The following is a 21,708-nucleotide window of genomic DNA, read 5'->3' on the forward strand; positions in this document are numbered from 1 at the left end:
AAAAAGGAACTTTTTCAATGGGTATAGTTGAAATTCATTGAAAATATATAGATAAGTCAATATACAAAATTTGAGGAAGATTGGAGGTGATTTGGACTGGTTTTGTATCAAAATTCGTAATTAAATCGAGTTGAAAAGTCTTCTGCGACACATGTATCAAACATGTATCACGCATGTATCTCACACACATGTATACATGGATATACATGTGATACACAATTGATACATATGTGATACACAAATGATACACAGTGTGATACACATATCATTTTTTTTCATGTTCAGCTTTTACTTCGAATTTTCAATTCAAACCACCTCAAAAGTTCACCAAATCATCCCAAAACTGAGATTCAAGCTCCTTAAGTTGTGCCCAATTTATTCTAATAACACCCACTCAAAACAAAGCAAAAATTTGATATTTTTTTTGCTATAAATAGCTAATTGGCTAATTTGGCTAATATTAATAATGTTTTATCAATTGGCCAATTTTTGTAATGAGCTACTTATAAATGGACATAGCTGGTAATTTCCCTATAAATAAACCACGGAAAAGATCCCTTTTCCTTTTTAGAAGCCCAAGAGTATTTCCCTAGAAAGAAAGGGAGCCCAATGACCTTGCCGTAGGCTCAATTCATCATCCCATTTCCACCTGTCTACTCACTAATAAAATCGAGTGTCACTTCCGCACGTGCCTTCTACCCGTGAGAAGTCGTTGAGAACTATGGTACCGGACTTCACGCGCGCTTGGGTAATCGCTTTACTACATAACAAATTTTCAGTTCCGAAACTTTTTCGAGGGTCTCTTCTGCCCAGCGTACTGGAAAAGTAATATCCCAGAGAAACGTATATCACAAATAATTAATTACTACTTTTGATTATTCAATTGTGATCTCGAGTCTCAGATTTTTTGGTTTTCGATTCACGTATCTCTCTCTCTATATATATATATCTTTTTTTTTTAAAAATTTTTACCCTCGCTTTTATAATCTGCGTTCAAAAATTTGAATTTCAGCTCGGAAGAATGATGTGACCGGCCTTGTGGGATTCTATCAGTTGCCTATAAATCCTATGGTGAGTTCAATTTCAATTCAGGTATATTTGTTGATTGTGATAAAATTCAGCTTAAGTTATGATTGAGGTATATTAAGTATTCTATGGATGTTGCTGTGATATTTAAACCGCATGTATAATAATTTATTTCTCCCCAAATATGTTACTCCAGTACTTTAATAGGTGGCCTCGTGTTCTGCATGCACTGTAGTCTGTGATACTTTGATGTCATGTGTAATAATTTATTTCTCCCCAAATTTATGTGCTTTTCAGAAATTCCAGTTTCATATTATGCATTTGCAATGGAGGCAAATGAAGCTGACATTGAGGGTAGTGTTGTTCCAGTAACAAATACCCTCGGGGCATTGGAGAAGGAGATTGCTGATCCTATTGTTTACCAGCTTGTCCGGGTATGCTGTATTTTCCCGTGAAGACAGTAATTGGAATTTGACATTTTGTTGGGCTTACAGTATTCAAGTCAAAAGTCGCCTTCTAAGTTCTTAAGTTAAATGAATGTCTGCTTTTTATAGTTTGTAAAGCATAATTACCTAAGATTTGTAGTTGGTGCTAGAAAAGCTGGTAAAGGCTTAATCAGGGGACTCCTCAAAGAGGAGAGTGGTGGTGGTGGTTACATAGTTGCTTAAGATAATTTTGGGTGCTTATCAAAAGCATTGGTGTTAACTGTCTTGCTTTTAGATCACTTGTTGGATCAGATAGCTCTAGGTAAAGACTAATTGGAAGGAAGTCTCCTCTGAGCTCACCCTATATTATAATTAGCATCACGACAGGTTATGAACATCGCCTTTCGATTGTCTCGCTTTATTTTGAGGGGATGAAGAACTATTTTATGGTGCACATATGCCCCAGTGAGGAGGTGCTAGAGGTTGGCGGTGGCAAGTTTGGGAAGAGTTAGAGGTAGACCGAAGAAGTATTGGGGAGAATTAATTAGACAGGACATGACACATCTTCAACTTACAGAGGACATGGCCCTAGATAGGAAGATGTGGAGGGTCAGGATTAGGGTAGAAGATTAGTAGGTAATCGAGCGTTTTCTCTCTTTTCTGTGGGAGAGTAGAGCTTTAATTTGGAGCACCCTTTTTTTTTTGCTCCCTTTGCGCGTTATCTGTAGTATTACTAGTATGCTCCTATTATTTTATTCTTCGTTTCTATAACTACCTGCTTCTGCTTAGGCTAGCTTACTATCTTTGTTGTTGACTTTTCTTTTCGCCAGTATTTTCGACATAGCTCCTTTACTATTGTATACCTTTTACTAGTACTACCAAATTGTTTTTTCTATTCTTTTACTAGTATTACCGTATTATTTTCGCCAGTACTTTCGACATAGTTTCTTTTCTTCTTTCTTCAAACCTGTATTGGAATTGCTTTCTTTGAGCCGAGGATCTATCGGAAAGAACCTATCTACTTCCACAAGGTAGGTTAAGGTCTGCGTATACTCTACCCTCCCCAGACCCCACTTGTGGGGTTTCACTGGGTATGTTGTTGTTGTTGAAGAAGAATAGTTTTAAGGATCGTCATATTGATTTTCAGTTGGCTTACTCAATTTTGCCTGAGATAGATTGCAAGTTCTTGGATTTTATAGAAGGTAGTCCTAGAGAGGTGGTTGCTTTCTACAATGTCATATATGCTACCATTTGTGTTGTGGTGGACATTTCTTTACTCACAAATGAAAGAAATATTTGAATTGGTCATATTTTGCAATTCCCTGTGACTTACTAGGAAATTCTAAGCATAATGCCGAACTTGGGATCAGTATTAAATATTATTATATTTTCTCCCAAATGTCATTTAAGCATTTGTTGTCCAAGTTCAAAAGGTAAAACATTTAATTTGTACCAGGAGAAGCACGGTTGATTTCGTTTTAGAGAGTAATTGATGGTCATGACGCTTTACCAACTGTGTAGGTCGATGGTGACGGGAGATTAGTCCCTGCAACACAGGATGAAATTATGGTGGTTGAGGACTTGCTTGAAGACGATAAGTGTGAACTCAAGCTTGTTCCGGATACGAGACAAACTACAGAATCCTGCAAAACTGAAGGATGTCTTATGGAGAGAAATCCATTTCAAGCTCCAGAAGGTTTAGAACTAGATGTTAAATTATTCATTTTTATGTAACTTATTGTGTGACTATTATTACTGATAGCATACTTCCACTGGTTATGTCTCGGTGGTTCTTTTGGCTTTTTCCTCAATTAGAATCATTTTCAGTTAAACTAGAGTATGAAAACCCTGATATTGTTGCAGAAAAGTCCAATGCGTCAGTCGACAAAGTGCCTGACTTGGAAAAAATAGGAGCTCCTGAAAAGGTATGTAAGTAGCCTTCTTCAGTTTTACATCTCCTTGATTTAGGGCCTCATATTGATCTTTCTAGTGTGAAATTGTTATATCAGCTTCACATGGCTAGATAAAGGAGGAGGGTTGCAGTATGTTGATGTTCATCGTAAAGATTGTTAAAGAAACTTAAAACTAGGTAGAGAGTTGCTGTAAAGGAACAGTATGTTACTACTTACCTAGGCATGTTTTTTTTTTATAACGTAATCTTTTTATTAATAAGGTGCTAAGATGGTACAATAAAGTTACAGAAAAACATCCCAAATTATAACATCAGCAAACTATTCTCCCCCTCCTAGCTCCTCCAGAAAGTCCATAAATTGATTCAGATTTCCTAACTGACTGCATTTACACCAAAAATACAGATTATGAAGACATATATCCTTAATTCTAATAATGTGATTTCTATGTCCTTCAAAGCAAGCCTTGTTTCTTTCCATTGGCTGAATGAGCCCGAATAGAGGGAACAGACTAAGAGGATTCATATCGTTGAGATAAATTAGTTTGGGATTAAGGCGCTGTTTACCGATTGATTGAGTGTGAAATTGCTTTGACATAACTACTTGGTGGCTCAACTTAATTTTCATGCTACTGATTCAACAAATTTTCCTTTGTGGTGAACTGTAAAGCAGATCTGATTTGCTTGTGAATCATTCACCTGTTAGAGTTAGTTGTGTTGTATCTTGCTTGGCATTCAACTCTTTCTACATTAGTGAGTCTGAAGAAATATATTATGCTCTTTATATACTTTGGCACTTTCTTGCTTCTAGTGCTGTTAGTAGTAGTTGTATTGCTACTTATTAGTCATCTTCTACTGATTTAAACTGGAATTAACTTCCAGGAGACTGTTCATGGATCGGCCCCTTGCTCGGAGCTCAGCAACATTGACCTATCTGGGAGGACTGAAATAAGCATCAATTCCGAAGATGCATTAAATGAGGATACACCATCAACTTCTGCTAGTTCTAGTTGGAAGCCAGACTTTTCGAAGTTGGAGGGGAAGATATGCTTAGACAATCTAACAGTTAAAGAGCTTCAAGAAACTTTTAAAGCAACTTTTGGAAGGGAAACCTCTGTCAAGGACAAACAGTGGCTTAAGAGGAGGATTACTATGGGGCTGACTAATTCGTGTGATTTTTCATGCACCACTTTCATAATAAGAGATAATTTAGTGGTGAGGAAAGGTGAAGAACAAATCAGTCATCCTGTAAAGGTCAGAATTTCTGCAGATCCTGAAGTTGGAGTGGCAAATTCTGACTCTGGAGGGTCATTAGGTGACCATGACAACAGAGTAAATGATGATGCTAATTTTTCTGGCACAGATGTTCCCAGCTCAGCATTTGAAAGTTGTAATGTTATTAAGGATATGTACGCAGAGCAGGGAACAGCCAAAAGAGTTCGCAAACCGACAAAAAGATATATTGAAGAACTTTCAGAAATAGAAGAAACTAGTGAGAAGTTACCATCTTCAGATAAAGTCTCCAGATACAGATTTCCATGTACAGAATCTCTTATGAGGCCCACCGCAAATGTTAGGTCAAACGCGAGACCTCTCTTCACCAGGCAAGATTCTTTAGGAGGTTCCGGTGTTCAGATTCCATTTGTTTCTCGGATTCGAAGGAGCCGTCCACGTGAGAACTTCACATCTCTTTTGGTAATCCAAGTATCTTACCTTATAGACATATAATTGTTTACATTGATATTCCTAGTGTGTATTTGCATATAAGGACATATAACTGATTCAGTGGGTATAATACATAGTGCATTCAAACTCCCATATATACCATGTAGACATGATTTCATAATCTCTATCTACCTAAATGAAAATTTTGGTTTATATGCTTGCAATGACTGCTATTCTCTTCTTCCTTGCGTACATTATCTCAGTTTCAGTTTGAAATGCATTTATCCGACGATTCACCATTTGCATTTACAGCATAGTGTGTCTATAAGGGCGTGTGTCTGTGTGTTTCTCAATAAATCTGTAATTTCTATATAAAGCTGTTAAATCATCTATCTTCCAAATCAAATTATGTGGTTCTTATACTTTTAAAGTATTTTCGGCTCCAGTGTCATGTGCTACCATGGCTGATTGAAAGATTAGCTTTTTTCCTCTGGGTTATTGATGTACTTCAAGTTAAATATTGCAGAAACTTCAGCCCAGTGATATGGACATGGCAACCAGACAAGTAAGAAGTGTTTTTGATGTATCTGGGCCACAAGAAGATGATAAGAGAAATAATGACCTGATCAAGACCAGCTCAACTCCTGGGTTGACTAAACAGCCTGTAAATAGCTTACAACTTTCATTTTCTACTGCTTGCCTCCAAATTCTGTGCAATTTTCATTTTATCAATACTTACAATATTACTTTACTTAAATGTTGCTAATCCTGAAATGATTGTCCCTTTTTTTTTCCTGGTCGAGAAAAAAATTGATCCATGACTGAGACTTTTAAATGTTTTTCCTGTCATTTTTAAAATAGGAAGAATTGCAACTTAGTATTTTTCTCTAGAATATATTTCTAGATACTAAATTTTTATTTCCAAAATACAAATTAAAACAAGTTCAACTTTATTTGGGAAACCTGTCAAATTTAATCCTCGAAAGAGAACAAGTCTATCTGTGTAGGAGAGGGACTAATTTAAATGTTCTCTTTGTTCCTTTTATAATCATCTAATAATTTTTCTTTTTAGCCTTTGCCTTCAAATAAAACTAGATATGATTCTCTTTTTAGTTTTTACGAATAACATCATTATTTTTTTTCCGGTTGGCACACATGTCATTTGGATTGAGTAATTCTCTTATATCCTGCAACTCTTGCTTAGCTTTCTTTTTGTGTGTAGAGCAAGACTACTTGCATGTTATTTGTCACCTTTTAAAGTCATACTACAGTTACAGAGTACTTTTAAAAAGTGTTTCAGATTGCCTTGGGTGTGATTTTGAATGATTGTGTTATTATTAAATGCCAATTTAGCTTTTTTCACGAGTTTATATTATTAGTTTTGGAATAGTAAAGGTGCACGCAAGCTGGCCCTGACATCACCATTATAAAAAAGAATCATTAGTTGTACTTACCTTTGTGGTTGTAACTTATTGTTTGAGAGATTATTTGCAAGTAATAAAAAATTTATGATGTATTTCTCCCTGAGAAAAATACCAGGACAGTCCCTTAAGTTGTTAAGTACGGGTATAGAATATTTTGATCCCTTATATATACTGCTGAAGATAAAACATCCCTTAAGTCTGTAAAAGTAGATAGCTTTAGTCCAAGCTATAACAGTGTTACTAAAACCAACGGGAGAAGACACAAACTAACGGCACCATTTGTCATAAGGTAGCATATAGAAGACTGAGAAAACCCTTTTCTCCTTAAACTTGCTTGTTATTACTTGTTACAAACTCATTTCTGCGCATAGGACATAAAAAAGATTCAAACTGGTAATAAACCAGGTTAAATTTTCATTGTCACTTTGAGATTAGAGTACTTTTTATTAGAATAAATGATAATTGGTCTAATATAACTCACTTTTCTTAGAATGGAAACTTTTTGAATTGGAAAAGTCAGACCAAAACATATTTGATCAAAACTTGTTTTTTTTTTTCTTTTTCATTTTCCGATCTCCATGGAACCCAATCTCTGGTTCATTGTACTGCTTTCCTTGTCAGTTAGTTTCGTCCTCATGTTGAGTCAATTTTTTGTTGTATATATTTTGGCTGGTGCTCTCTCTCTCTCTCTCTCTCTCTCTCTCTCTCTCTCTCTCTCTCTCCTACGCTCTCTCTCTATCTCTTAATTCCTAATCAGTAATGTAGAGCAAAGAAAAAGAGAGCAGCAATTCCACCATTGACAGTCATTAAAAAATTTTAAAGCTTTGAATTCGAATTTGAATTTTCAAAAAATATTATTTGTTTGAATTGGGTGTTGTTGCAAAAAATTGGGAATCTCTCTACGTCTCTCTCTTTCTCTCAATCCCTAATTCCAGTAATGTAAAGCAAAGGAAAAGAGAGCAGCAATTCCACCATTAATAGCCATTAAAAAGCTTTGAAGCTTTGAATTTGAATTTGGGTTTTCAAAAATCATTATTTGTTTGNTCTTTCTTCACTCAAACTCAGAAAACTAGAAAGCTCTCTCTCTCTCTCTCTCTCTCTCTCTCTCTCTCTCTCTCTCTCTCCTAAGTTTAAATTGATGAAGATATATTGTGGCACTCCTGTTGTTTCTTAGCTTATTGCTGCTTGTGAGAAAGACGAGCATTACAGTGGCATGAGAATTGTTGAGCTAGAGAATGACATGGATGAGGACAATTCAGATGATAATGTGGAACTGAATGACGGCTTTGAGGACAACTCAGATGATAATGTGATATCTGTACCTACCCCAAAAGGAGGAATACGGAGAAAACATCATCGACCTTGGACTATCGATGAGGTTGTTAAGTTAGTTGAAGGTGTAGCCAGGTATGGTGCTGGTAGATGGTCTGAGATAAAGCGGCTTGCTTTTGCTTCTTGCCCTTATAGAACTTCGGTGGACCTGAAGGTTGGTATTGACTTGTGCATTTCGTTGAATCTAGTCAGCCTTGTGTCATTCAAAATAAATTAGACTGTCACTGTTTTGTACATGTGATGAAATGCTTCAAACTATTGATGTATTTGCAGGACAAGTGGAGAAATCTGCTGAAAGCTAGTTTTGTGCAGTTGCCTGCAGAAAAAGGGGTTAGCATTTCTTTTGAAATTATTATGCAAATTGTTTCACAGTTCCCAATGATATTATCAAGACTTCACTTAACTATTTTTGAAAATAAAAAGAGAGGAATGCGCTGGGGTTTGTTTTGCATCTTTTAACAGTTAGTTTGTCATTTTACCCCCCACCCAGTTTATGGAAACTAGAGGGACTGATCTTAGTGTACTTCTTAACATCATACTTGTGATGGAACAGATGCTGAATTCCCGGAAACAGGCTTCAGTTCCAATCCCTGCTCCAATTCTCTCGCGTGTGAGAGAGCTTGCTGATATGCAAGGTCAGTTCCAACCAATTCTGAGTACCAGCAAGTCAAGTGGACATAGTAGTGGTAGAAGTGTACATGAAGCTAGGTCTGGATACTTGTAGTTTCAACACCAGAGGTTTGTTTTTTGGAATAAGCCTGATGTTGATGGGCTAACAACTTACTGGCCACTATATTTCATGTGCTAGATTACTTTTGTGTGATTTTAACTTTCTGTACACAGATTTTTCTTAAAGTTCTTAAAGTCGATCAATTTTATTTTTTTGCCCACATATAGCCTATAGGTAAAAAAAGAGTTCCAAGACTGCTGCTCGTGCTTAAATGGTTCCAGTTGGTCATATCCCAGCCAGCATTTCCCTCCCTTACCCCATGCCCACAAATTGTTAGTGGTGCTAGCCCCATTTTTAAGCAGTGATTTAAAGTATCATATAAAAAAATGTTCTTTTCCTATATATTTTTACATATATGACCGAGAAGATAATTTACGCATTGTCTCCTTGGCAAACAAAGGAAAATCAAGTTTATGAGAGAATAGTATTGACAATTATACCTGCATAAGAGGAAGGTGGAGATGTTGTCAGAGAACTTGAGAAAGAAACAGTTGATGCTTTTCATATTAAAGATGAGAAAGTGAAGCAGCTGCATCATAGTATACTACCCTTGAGGCTCAGTTATGAGCTTCATTTTGCAAAATCTCCCACACCAACATAAATTTAGCTATCTTAGTGGGCGTTTGGACATAAGAATTGTAAAATTCCAAAAAAAGGTGCAATTTTTTTCAAGTGAAAATGATATTTGAAATTTAGAGTTGTGTTTGTACATGAATATAATTTTGGATTGTTTTTGAAGTTTTGTGAGTGATTTGAGTGAAAATTTTGAAAAATAACTTTTTTGGATTTTTTCAAATTTTTGAAAATTTTCAAAATGCATCTTCAAGTGAAAATTGAAAATTTTATGAACTAACGTTGATTTCGGAAAAAAGTGAATCTTTTTTGGAAAAAAGGGAATGTTTTTATCGTGCACTAAGTTTCGGATCATGCACTATTAATACTCGCAATTTTATAAAAAAAAATCGGTAACATTTTATTTAGAAACTTTATGAGGTGGTCATTACTTTATGTCAAATAAACCATCAAAGAAGAATTCAACTAGAATGTAGATTAGGGAGAGTCAATACTTGTGTGCTGAAAAGAAGTTAACAGTGTGTGGGTCGTCGTAGCTTGTCGTCTTTCTTATTTTCAGATAAAAATATTTTAATTGAACTAGCAAGTACAGCTGATCTCTTCTCCCACCCACGAATAAATAAATATAAAAGAAAAATAAAAATGCTAATTGATCACGCCCAACTATGCCTTATAAAAAGGACAATGCGGTCGTTGCAAATATAATCCGGTTTTACAAGTCCGGAGTCGAATCCCACAGAGAACTAAGGTTTAGCTACAGCTGTTCACTATCACCAAGAAGACAAATTTGAACAATTCCTAACTTATAGATATTAAGATTCTTGTGTTTAACTACTTAACTAACAAATTAAAATAGTAAATTAACAACTAACGATTAAGGAGGTCTAGAGTTATGATTTCCCCTATTGTCGGAATCCTTCCCGCTATGTCTTCTATAATTTCGCCTAAGTATTCTCTACCGATCATGAGCACTCTTATTACCGTAAATCTCTCCCGAGTAATTACGATAATTTACTAGACGCACTCTCCCGAGCTACGCTAGCTGGCTTTTAATACAACTCACTTCAGATCGCACCCAAGGCTTCGTTATCCCTAATCCCACCTTTAAACCCTCGGTTATTGATCCCTCATATACTCTGGGAGTGGTGTTGTTCAACAATTACCTAAATATGCACTCTCTCCCGAGTTATGCATACTAAATAGGCACAGCTAATTGAGAGCTCTTCAACCAACCACAATATAAACGTAGTTGAACAAATAGAGAAAAGCTATGGCTCAATCATATAAAAACATAACAAGAATTTATCCTATAAAAGGTTCTATCAAAACTCTAGATAACAAATTAGCTATTCATAATAGTATGTAAAACTACAATACTAAAAGTCATAACCAACAATGAAAAATAGGAAGAGGAAGGAAAAAACTCGTAGAAGAATTCTCCGCCTTGCTCCCAATGTGTTCTTGCCTCCAAGGGTGTTGTCTAACCCTAAAGTAGTGTCTCCTGCCTCCTTAGGTCTAATTTGTGTCCAAAATATGTCCCCTTCTTGTTCTTGACCGGCCTCCTTTGTTTAATATAGGGTTTAGGACTTAAAATCCCATGTTTTACACTTTAGTCCCTGAAATTTTCGCTTACTGCCGCGGTCCCACCGCGGTCGCGGTCAAACCGCGGCCAAACATACTCTCTGATTCTTCAGTTGTCCGCGAGTACACTCTGCCGCGGTCGCGGTGGAACCGCGATTTTTCACCCTGTTCCGTTTGGAATTTGGAAAAACGTAAAACATGAAAGTTGTAGCCCTTTGAGTTAGTTTTCCAACCATATATTGTGGAGCCCAAATGGAGTTCTGAGCAAAAAGTTATGTCTATTTTACTAGACAGTGCGCAATATGCCTCCTCAAGTCTTCATTCGTACTTAATTATCAAATTTGACCCTCGAACACGATCCCGGCTTAATTCCTTGAGCTTTTACTCAGACTTCAAAGCTTCAAATCACTTAAATTCATTCCATAACATCTATATAGCTCGGAATCACACCTACAAGGCATAAAACACACAATTAGTGCAAAACACTAGCGATTAAAGCGCAAACTCAATTAAAGTGCAGTAAATTCGAGTGTAATAAGCGACTAAATATGCAATTATAGCCTATCATCATTAATGGATCTGAACTGCCTTAATTATTTCATTCATATGAAAAAGTATGGCAGAACTTTAAATCTAGAAGTTATAGCAATATATACCAAAACAAAAATCAAAAGGTAAAGTGATGTTATAAATTTTTGTTTGAAATAATTGTGAAATTTTACTCACGTTCTGTATCCGCTTGCAAAAGGAAAAATCTCATAAAAGTAAGATGGAAGATGGAGATAAACTCGCTAGTCAAAATAAGCCAACTGAATCTATATGATTTTAAGTATTTTATTACTCCTCAAGGCGCAGAATACTAATGCTTTTATATGTTTAAGTTATATAGTATAAGTTAATTTCATCAATAAAAATATTTAGTAGGTTCAAATCAACATTTTGTTGCCTTATTTTATAAAAAAAAGACTAAAAATCTATCTTACTTATTCGTTACACCTATAGACTCATAATAAAATCTATGTATTTATGAAGAAAAAAATTTATAAAATCAATTCGGTTATAGTTTGTTCGAATCGATTTGTATAATTTAAAAAAAAAAAAAAAACATTTGACACCAATTTGTACAATGTTGACTGAAATTTTCGGGTCAGATAGTGTAATTACGAAAAACATGAGTGTACAAAGTTAAAATTGAAAATCAGGGCCCTAAGTTGACGTATTCTTCATTCTGAACCCTCCTCCCGGCTGTACCGCATTATTCTTCTCCCCATCTTCTTTTACTCCCAAAATCACTGTATTCGCCGCGAAGCAGCAGCAGGTCGCCGGTCGCCGGAGTCTCGTAAGAGATACTTAATTTCATAGAATTTTTAATTTATGCTTTGACTGCAAATCCTAATGTTCCTCTTTTTCGTATTTTGCTGATTTCGAATTGAATTTTACATAACATCGTCACAATTTAACTCATAATCTCCTCGTATATTGGATTGAGTTTCTCTGGCTAAATGGAATCTATTGAAAAATTCAATCCAGATGAGCTTTAGTTAATTTTAGTTTGTTAGGTTATTTGATATACAACATCTCTAATAATTATTACTAATTGATTTTCTGACTATCACGAGTATTAATCGCACAGCTCATTTTGTTTGTTGTATCTTGGATAATTTCGGCTTTTACTGAGTTTTTCCTATGTATATCTAGTTGATTTCCCTCAGAGTTTCATGTTACTGTTGCCTATTGTCTGATTTCTTTCATTAATTTGTATAATAACTTTAATCGACTTTATATTCACTCCTCGATTTCGAACATTTTGTATTTGGTGGTCTGAAACAAGAGATGTAATTTAAAACATAATAAGTCCCATTTAAGTCCGATCCAGTGATGTCAAAGGCTCATTTAATGCGTGCTTAAGCCCAGAAGCTCAAAAAAGCTCAAGGAGGGCGCTTCGCCTCGCTTAAGCTGCGCTTCAGTGTAGGCAAGTCACTAAAGTGTGTGCCTCAATGCCCATGAGTTCTATCTTGAACTGAACACTACTGAACAACAAATATTATCACCAAATAAGTGTATTAGTTGCTGAGGATAATATTATGAGTAAATTTGTTTCTTTTTTGTTGAACTACATAATGTATTTTTATTTTTTCCTTTAGTTGCGCCTTTTTTTACTAAAGCCCGCATTTTAGTTGCGCTTTGCGCTTAAAGCCCCTATCGACCTAGAGCGCTTTTTAGAGCTTTTCGCTTTTGACAACATTGGTCCGATCTTTCCCTTGGTGGGCAGCATAAGCATTACCCAGTACCTGTGCTGGTGGGAGTTAGCATGTACCCCGTGGAATAGTCGAGGTGCGTATAAGCTGGCCGGGACATCATCGTCATAAAAAAAAGTCAGAATTCATGTCCTTCTTCTTGTTGTTGTTGTTCATCAGGTGATCTGATTCGGGCTTATGATTTCTAGCTCTAGATTTAGCTCTTTATAGCACAGGCAACCATTTCTCTCTGCATTAGTCCCATTTTCTTCATTACCTTACACCTGTGACGCGGATGACCTCAGGTCCCGGACATTATCAAACATTTGAAATCCGACTTGGTCTGTTGACTGCAATTTCTAGAAAGAATAGTTCTTTTGTGTGTGTAATTTTCTTTGAGCATCTCTTTTGTCATGGGACTGTTTGTTGGACTGAATTTTGATATTTTTCTGCTGTTTTTATGTGCAGATAAGCTAGAGAACCATGGGGATCATAGAGAAGATAAAAGAAATTGAGGCCGAGATGGCTAAAACCCAGAAAAATAAAGCAACTGGTAACTGCCATAGTTGTATTGCTAAAGCCTTATACCTCCTAATGAGTTGTGCCGTATAATATTGATGTAGAATCTTAGTTTCACTTTGAATTTAGATGTAACTTAGACAAGAACTTGTTGTACCAACTAAGCCACCATTAGGCATCACCGCATCACCATCAATGAATTCTTCTTGCCATGCAGTCCTGTGCACATTAATCGACATACACGCTCAGAAGGCCTCCTAAGGGTCTGTTCAGCAATGATAGAAAAAATATTTAAAAGGATTTTAGTTCTCCAAAGGAGACCAACTTCTTCATGGGGACATCACCGGATATTCGAAATTCAGAAACAAGAGTGCGAAGCAGGAATTTTGACAAAATAAGAGCACCCTTTGTTCTTTAGCACATGATTATATTTGTTTGAGGTGCAACTCTTTGTTATGTGTTTAGTCTTATATATAGAAGAAAACTATTTGTCACATTTCTAGGTATCCTTGGAAATTCATTCTTGTGCTCTTAATTCCTCTGTGATAGAGGATCTTGTGTGAACACCTGTCTGTTTATTGAACCTTCCCCTAAAATTATCTTCAGAAGCTTAATAATCGACCTCAACTGTGTGATGCAGAATATCATTTGGGTCAGCTGAAGGCTAAGATAGCAAAGCTGAGGACACAATTGTTGGAGCCCCCCAAAGTATGATTTTTGGTATTTCAACTGTTAATTTGGAGTGTCAATTTTCTGTCATCTTTGGTTCCGAGTTTCCGTGATATAATTTCATTCTATAGTTCCTTATCAATAAGAAACAGTTGTGCTATAGTAAATTTCCTTTTCACCGGCGACCGCCTTTTCTCGTGCTGTTCTTTTCTTCTTCTGATAGACAGAGTAATAACTTTCTGATTATGCTGGTGAAACAGGGTTCTAGTGGCGCTGGAGAAGGTTTTGAAGTTACAAAGTTTGGCCATGGACGTGTTGCACTAATAGGATTTCCAAGGTTGGCCGTTTCCCTTTTTTGTGTGCTTTGTGACTGGTCATGAAGTGTTTAATTCTCATCAGAAAAAACAATTTTTAAAGCATTTCATATACTCTTAGTTCTTGATAGTTTATGTAATTGAATCATTTAATTTCTTTTGGTCACTTTTTACATCTTTTCATTTGCATCCTTGGTCCTGATATACTTAACATTAGTAACTCTCTTTTGGATTAGTATATATTTAACGTTAGTAGCTTAAGATGCTGATGCTCTTTGATGTGTGATTCGGCATGGGAGAACATATATAAATGATGAGGATCCACCTTTTGCTTCATTACCGAACTGTCTGCACTTAAGTTATCAAAAAGCATAAAAACGGAAGTTACTTAATGCCTAAGACATATTAACTAAATCCTATTTGGTAATGTGGTACATGGTTTTCTTTAGCAGTCACCTTAACTGCCCACTTCCAATGGTGTCTTAACCTTCTTTAATTTTTCTTTTTGACAGTGTTGGAAAGTCTACACTCCTTACAATGTTGACAGGAACACATTCTGAAGCTGCATCATATGAGTTCACAACACTTACTTGCATTCCTGGTATTATCCATTACAATGATACTAAAATTCAATTGCTTGATCTTCCGGGAATCATTGAAGGTGCATCTGAAGGAAAGGGACGTGGTAGACAGGTATATTGAAGTTGGTATTAGCAATTTGGCAAAGAATGTATGTTGTATGGTTGATGGAGCTCTTAATTGTGATAACAATCTCTGAAAAATAGTCAATTTGAACAGGTCATTGCTGTTTCCAAGTCTGCAGACATCGTATTGATGGTTCTTGATGCTTCAAAAGTAAGTGTTGGTCATATGTTTCTGATAATGGGCCTATTGGGGTTTATGTTATCCTCTTTGTGGTCATATTCTTTTGGCTAGAATTACTCCTCAGTCCTCACCTCTGCTCAAGCTCAGGTTGTACTGAATTGAGCTCAGCGGAGCCCGGCTTGGTTCTTGTAGCAATGTCAAGCTAAAGCTTGGGCCGAGTTGCCATGGAGGGAATTGTCTATTTACCAGTGAAAATGTCATAGTTAAGAACACAAATAACTAGGAGGAATGAAGCCGGTCTGAGCTGGTGGATGGTCCCTCTCTCTAGTTGTTCTCGCCTATTAAAAAATTAACCCACGTACAGTAATACAGTGCAAAATTCTCTAACAAAAAATAGTACTACATGACCCCCCAAAAAATAGCACGTTGCAGTCTCCAATCTCACTATTAAAGAAAAGAAACAGAAAAATACACACACACACAAACGCAATACTTTACCAACAGCAACAACAACAATAAACCCAGTACATTCCCACAAGTGGGGTAAGTACAATATTTTACCCAAACCACAAAAAAAAAAAAGGCACATGGTTAAAAAGTACATTTAGGTCCCGTTTTCATTTCCAGCAATAAACTCGAACAATTATCAACATTTCATTATCTGTTAAGCTAAGTCTAGTCCTGTTTTCATTTCCAGCAATAAACTCGAACAAATGTCAACATTTCATTATCTGTTAAGCTAAGTTTAGAACTATATTATCTCTCTGTTCATGTGCCTTCTATTAGGTGATGCTTTTTTTCTTGATTCTCTTGACTCTTAACTAAATATACAACATCAGAGTGAAGGCCATCGGCAAATATTAACACGGGAGCTGGAAGCTGTGGGCCTGAGACTAAATAAGCGACCTCCTCAGGTGATCCATTATGCTTATTATCCATATTTTCTGTGCCTTAGTTTCTAATGACATATATATTCCTTTTAGTTTCTAATAACATATATATTCCTCTATGTTGCTCGGACTCTCCAAAAGTGCTGCCGCACCCGTGTCAGATCCTCCAAAAAAGCACTAAATTTGAAGGATCTGACACACACCCAACAATATTTTTGAAGAGTCCGAGCAACATAGATATTCCTTAGTCTAATTTTCTCTATCTGGTTTTAGTTTCTAAAGAGTTTCACATCATCACATGTTTATGGAAGATTTTCTCAATGATTATTCACACATCTAGCCTGCCACATTATTATAGAATGATTTTATAGCCGAGTACACCTTTATAAATCTATGCTACTTTCTGTCCGACAGCGGTTTGCTATAAAATGTTCTTTTCACGATATTCCTGTGTAGAAACGACCTTTTCATGGTCTTTAAAGTGTTAGTGCAACACCGATGCGGTCATTGGTAGTGTATTTTCCGATAGACAAGATTGACTCTCAGGTCTTAGCTTAAATTGTCCAACGGTTTCAGATATACTTCAAGAAGAAAAAGACTGGTGGAATTTCTTTTAACAGCACTGTGCATTTGACACATTTGGATGAGAAGCTATGCTATCAAATTCTGCACGAGTACAAGATTCACAATGCTGAGGTATTGTAGAATAACATGGTGATTTCATCATTTTCAAAACTCCTGTTTGAGTATTCGGTTCTGCTTTGATTCCTTACATTGTATTAATTGTTCACCTTTCCAGCTGTTATTTCGTGAAGATGTCACGGTGGATGACCTAATTGATGTTATTGAGGGAAATCGTAAATACATGAAGTGCATATATGTCTACAACAAGATAGATGTTGTTGGTATTGATGATGTGGACAGATTATCTCGACAGCCGAATTCTGTTGTCATCAGTTGCAACTTGAAGGTACTTCAAAATTTCTGGAATTCTTTTGAATGCTGGTTGAAATGAGCTATAGCTCATTTTGGTGAACCAGAAAGCTCATAGCTCTGTCTAATTTAGCTGCAAGGTGCTACTATTATTATAATATGTTGGTTTTTGACATTTGCAAATGATATTTAGTGCTACCAAGATCAGATAACATATTTAATTTGAGCATTTTGTGTGTGCATTGTCCTATTGGGCTTGTGCCGGAAGCTAACTGCAACTCATGATATTCTGTATATGAAGTCTTCCTTTTATGTGGCTCTGTAGAATTCCCTAGGTTTGGTTTGACAAGGCGTTGTCTCTCTCGCCTATAGCTTATCGTTATGCAAATAACTAGAACCCTCTTATTTTCCCAGGGTCGCAAGATCCTTTCTAGTTGGTTCTTAATTTGATGATGGTGTAGAGAAAAAGTTTTACTTAGGTTTCTTTTGCCGAATTTGGACTTGAATTACTGTACAACTGCTTCTGATTTTGGAATAAGAGCAAATGATCTTTACTTGCTGACATGCTTTTCAGATGTCTTCCACTGCCTTGTCTATATAGTTAATGTTGTGTTTTTTTCCCTTATACAGCTGAATCTGGACAGACTACTTGCAAAAATGTGGGATGCGATGGGTCTTGTCAGAGTTTATACAAAGCCTCAAGGCCAGCAACCAGACTTCACAGATCCCGTGGTCCTTTCTGCTGTATGTTATGTGGCACATTATGCTTGAAAATTTTCTTCCTTGCCGTGCTTGGTTACTCTGGAAATTCTCATTCTCTGGTCATTGATTGGTTAAGATGCTTGTGTTAAAGATAGTAATTTGAACAGTCTCAAATTCTTTTCTCTTCTTTTCTAAAATTCTGTTAATGCATCTCCATTGCTGTTTATGATTTTAGGATAGAGGTGGCTGTACAGTTGAAGATTTCTGTAATCACATACATCGGAGCCTTGTTAAGGATGTGAAGTATGTGTTGGTGTGGGGCATTAGTGCTAGGCACTACCCCCAGCATTGTGGCCTCGCCCATCTGCTTCAGGATGAAGATGTAGTTCAGATTGTTAAGAAAAAGGTAAATTACCGTGCTTTTCACATAGTTTTATAATTCTTCCAGCCACATATTCAATGATCTTTCAGTTTCAGGATCATATGGTAATTTACCTTTTCCTCAGGCAACGTGTTAGCTGATAGTGTAAATTCAGTTTTGGCCTTAAAACATTTTGTCAGCTAAACCTGACAAGGCATTTAGCTTCTTTCTCATCTTATTAATTAGGAACTTGTGTCACAAATTATGAGTGATACCAAAGCACACATGATAGGGAAGTTCGAGCTAATGTACACTATACGAGGTGTAGCTTGGTGCCAATGTTATCGCACTAGGCGCTCCACACAAAGTTGATGCCTGTGATACTCAAAAACATGTTCTGTTATGCAGGATAAGGAAGGGGAAGGTAGAGGCCGGTTCAAATCGCATTCTACTGATCCTGCTCGTATATCTGACCGTGTAAAGAAGGCTCCACTCAAGACATGATTGACCCAGATAGTGGGGCTTTTAGTTCTATGTGCTGATCTGGAAGGTGTGTATGGGCTGCACGTAGACTATTGTTTGAAGAACAAGCTATACAATAAGTATAGCTTGGGATTTTCTCAACTTTATGGCGTAAAGCCTATTTATCAGAAGAGGGTAGGCGCTTTCATTGTTGTATTCTGTATTTGATCATGTCACACTCTGCAGTGTGTATAATATCTGGGCACATTCTTTCTTCCTCCAGATAATATTCACTGCTGCTAATTAGTATGAATATGCTATAGAAAGTTTTGGTCTTTGTTCCATAAAAGTGGCTAGGTGAGAATAAGTGGATATCTTAGCTTCATGTTATCTCCAGTCGAATCCAGTAACTGCAAGTTCTTTTCTTCTTTGGATTTGATAAACTTGGCATTCTTCAGAAACAGACCCCTTCGGGGTAGGGGTAAGGTCTGCGTACATTCTACTTTCTCCAGACCCCACTTGTGGGATTTTACTGGGTTGTTGTTGTTATTGTTAGCATTCTTCTTATAAATCGGCCTTCAGTCTGAGCCACTACCACAGTTAATCTAAACCAAAATATGGATTAGCTTCAGTTGCTAGTCCCAAGTGGTAGAACAAATACATGATTGACCTATTCTTTTATCAATCCAATATTTAAATTCCATGGCTTCTTATTAATTTATGCTTTTTCTTAAAACTGAAAGGAATGGTTTCTAAAGAAGAGAACAGTTAAAAAGAATATTCAAGAAGCAGATCCATGTTGTACCAAATTCAGAAATTCAAGAATTATATTTATTTTCCTTTTTTGGCTTTGTCACAAAATATTCAGACCGTCAGTTTTTAGGGATCTTTTTGTGTCTGGGTTATTCGAAAACTGTTAGGTAGATATTGATTGTAGTACGGTGAATAAATAACATAGAGATATCATTATCCAGTAAATAGTACTACGGGGAACATTATGTAGGGATATGACCTACTTTAAGATTATTTTTTACTTAAATACTTTATCCGTTTGCAAATACACATATTCTTATTTTTAATTTTATCCTGCACAATTTAAGACGATATTAATATTGCATAATTAATCTTCCAACCAACCATTGTATTCTCTTATGTAGGATTGTATGTTTGAGATTATTTTTCTTTAATTACTCCAACCAAACTACCCCTTATGAGAACATAACTCTAGAGAACCAGTTACCAACAAGGGTTATGGTGGAGTGGTAAGTACTCCTTCATCCTTAACCAGAGGTCTCGGGTTCTAGCCCTAAGTATGGAGTCGCCTTTGTTAGGGAGCGCTTTACTGCCAATGTGGGACTTCCCGACGCTAATCCGTATTTAGTCGGGCTCCATGGTAGTACCATACATCGAGTGGGAAACCAAAAAAAACTATACCATACACCGAGTGGGAAACCAAAAAAAAATTTATCGAGAACCAGTTAAACATTCAATAAAGTTTGGTAGGAGCGGAAATTTTTAGGTGAAAGTGAATTCAAAAGTTGACGAGAAATTAAATGACTTTCATGGTTATGGAATTCGATTTTTGAAAGCTGTGGTGAAGAAACTGCATAATTTGGGTTAAGAAGTGAATAATTTCAACGAATATCTGACATAAGAGTATTACTGTCCCATCAAAATCAGATCAAAGTTAGTGGAAGTCATTCATGGAACATGTCAAGTTCCCTAATATTACAAACTTACTTATGTTCATACGTTACCATCAATCACTGAAAGCTGTGGGTTCGAAATTGGATATAACAAAATCAAACTAATCATAGAGGGGAAAAGATTAAAATTATATGCATTAATAGTGTAAATATTTTTTTATTATAAATAAATTTTAACTAGTAACAACATGTTAGTTACTATTTACACCGTCGGTGCATAAAGCTTAACTTCAATAGGAAATAGATAGGTGCAAATATAATTAAGAGTTTATTAGTTTGTACGGACCCAATAATTTTAGCTCTGAATCTTGTGTGTTAAAAATCTAAGAAATAAGTACAAACAATAGAGTTTAACTCAGTAAATTAAATGAATTTTGATAGGATTTTGAACTCGAATTTATAATATTCAAAATCCTGATTTGCTTTTGAAAATACATAATAGATCCAAGTCTATGTTGCATAGCAATGGTGGTCATTCGATAAAGCAAGTAAAGCAACCGCTTTAGGCCCCATATTTGTAGAGGCCCCATTTTCTGTTACACCTAATAGATTATGTATAAGTTTATAAAAGAGTTATGTAAAGTGAAAAAGTTTGATTTCTTTCTTTAACAAATATAGAGAAGAAGGATTTGCAAACTACTATGATTTCTACCAAGGAAATTGCACTTGAAATGAATATCGAACCCGAAATTTGTAAGAAACGTGTGATATATAGGAAGTAACAATTTGATGTGAATGTTGATAATGAAATCTCAAAATCTTTCGAAGAGTCCTTTAGAGTTGATTACTTTTATACATAATAGACAAGACTATTTTTTCACTTCAAAATAGATTTGAACAATTTAAATCATATGAAAATATTTTTGGTTTTCTATTTGGCAGTAAAAACTAATATCACTAGATGTTGGAAATTTGGAAAAATATTACCTTAATCTTGATGTTCCTTAAAGCATAATAATCAATTCGATATTGATGGTTTAGATTTATTTTCTGAATTAAAAGAATTAAGAAAAATAGTACAATTAGAAGATAACAATTTAATTGATACATTTTGTGAGCACGTGATTTTTGCCCTATATATGAATTATTCCCAAAATTCAAACAAAATGATTTTTTCTTTCATTATTTTACACTTTTGTGAATTTTGTGTTATTTTCTGTTAACTGTTTGCATTTTTATGTGTGCATTTTAATAAAAAATATATATAAAAAATATGCATGACATTTGCATTTAGGATCTAATTTCATATTTTAGGATTAATTAGTAGTTAAGTTGTTTTAAAAAGCAAAAGAAAAGAAATAACAAAGTAGGTCTTTATGCATTTTTAGTTTTAATTTGCCTTGATTTGTGTTTAATTAGGAATTAGGGTGTTTGGGAATTGAATGATATTTTGGAAGTCAATTTGGTTTTGTGTTTAATTTAGAA

General features: G+C 35.6%; 2 protein-coding genes across 4 annotated transcripts; both read left to right on the forward strand.

Moving 5' to 3' along the window:
* On the forward strand, positions 754-8,671 carry LOC109232266. Of its 3 annotated transcripts, none has more exons than XM_019397969.1 (10): positions 754-825; positions 1,013-1,071; positions 1,324-1,460; positions 2,973-3,147; positions 3,315-3,376; positions 4,243-5,055; positions 5,552-5,689; positions 7,624-7,935; positions 8,055-8,111; positions 8,335-8,671. In XM_019397969.1, the coding sequence occupies exons 3-10, from the start codon at positions 1,353-1,355 to the stop codon at positions 8,503-8,505; spliced, it is 1,836 nt and encodes a 611-aa protein (XP_019253514.1). In that variant the 5' UTR covers positions 754-825; positions 1,013-1,071; positions 1,324-1,352; the 3' UTR covers positions 8,506-8,671. The 3 variants fall into 3 exon arrangements, with proteins under 3 accessions (XP_019253514.1, XP_019253513.1, XP_019253512.1); XM_019397968.1 differs by having other exon boundaries at positions 761-843; XM_019397967.1 differs by having other exon boundaries at positions 771-923.
* Positions 11,860-19,074, forward strand: LOC109232267 (developmentally-regulated G-protein 2). Its single transcript, XM_019397970.1, has 12 exons — positions 11,860-12,004; positions 13,371-13,455; positions 14,062-14,129; positions 14,351-14,427; positions 14,917-15,097; positions 15,203-15,259; positions 16,069-16,143; positions 16,696-16,815; positions 16,919-17,089; positions 17,683-17,796; positions 17,990-18,160; positions 18,524-19,074. The coding sequence occupies exons 2-12, from the start codon at positions 13,386-13,388 to the stop codon at positions 18,617-18,619; spliced, it is 1,200 nt and encodes a 399-aa protein (XP_019253515.1). The 5' UTR covers positions 11,860-12,004; positions 13,371-13,385; the 3' UTR covers positions 18,620-19,074.

Source organism: Nicotiana attenuata, chromosome 9 (assembly GCF_001879085.1).
Source record: "Nicotiana attenuata strain UT chromosome 9, NIATTr2, whole genome shotgun sequence".
Lineage (NCBI taxonomy): Eukaryota > Viridiplantae > Streptophyta > Magnoliopsida > Solanales > Solanaceae > Nicotiana > Nicotiana attenuata.

Excerpts from the sequence above, each read along its gene's own strand:
- LOC109232267 (XM_019397970.1), top strand. The coding sequence starts at position 13,386 with ATGGGGATCATAGAGAAGATAAAAGAAATTGAGGCCGAGATGGCTAAA. Across the intron at positions 15,260-16,068 it reads TGGTTCTTGATGCTTCAAAA|AGTGAAGGCCATCGGCAAAT; the intron begins GTAAGTGTTGGT and ends ATACAACATCAG. Across the intron at positions 16,816-16,918 it reads ACAAGATTCACAATGCTGAG|CTGTTATTTCGTGAAGATGT; the intron begins GTATTGTAGAAT and ends TCACCTTTCCAG.
- LOC109232266 (XM_019397969.1), top strand. The coding sequence starts at position 1,353 with ATGGAGGCAAATGAAGCTGACATTGAGGGTAGTGTTGTTCCAGTAACA. Across the intron at positions 3,148-3,314 it reads TCCATTTCAAGCTCCAGAAG|AAAAGTCCAATGCGTCAGTC; the intron begins GTTTAGAACTAG and ends ATATTGTTGCAG. Across the intron at positions 7,936-8,054 it reads GAACTTCGGTGGACCTGAAG|GACAAGTGGAGAAATCTGCT; the intron begins GTTGGTATTGAC and ends ATGTATTTGCAG.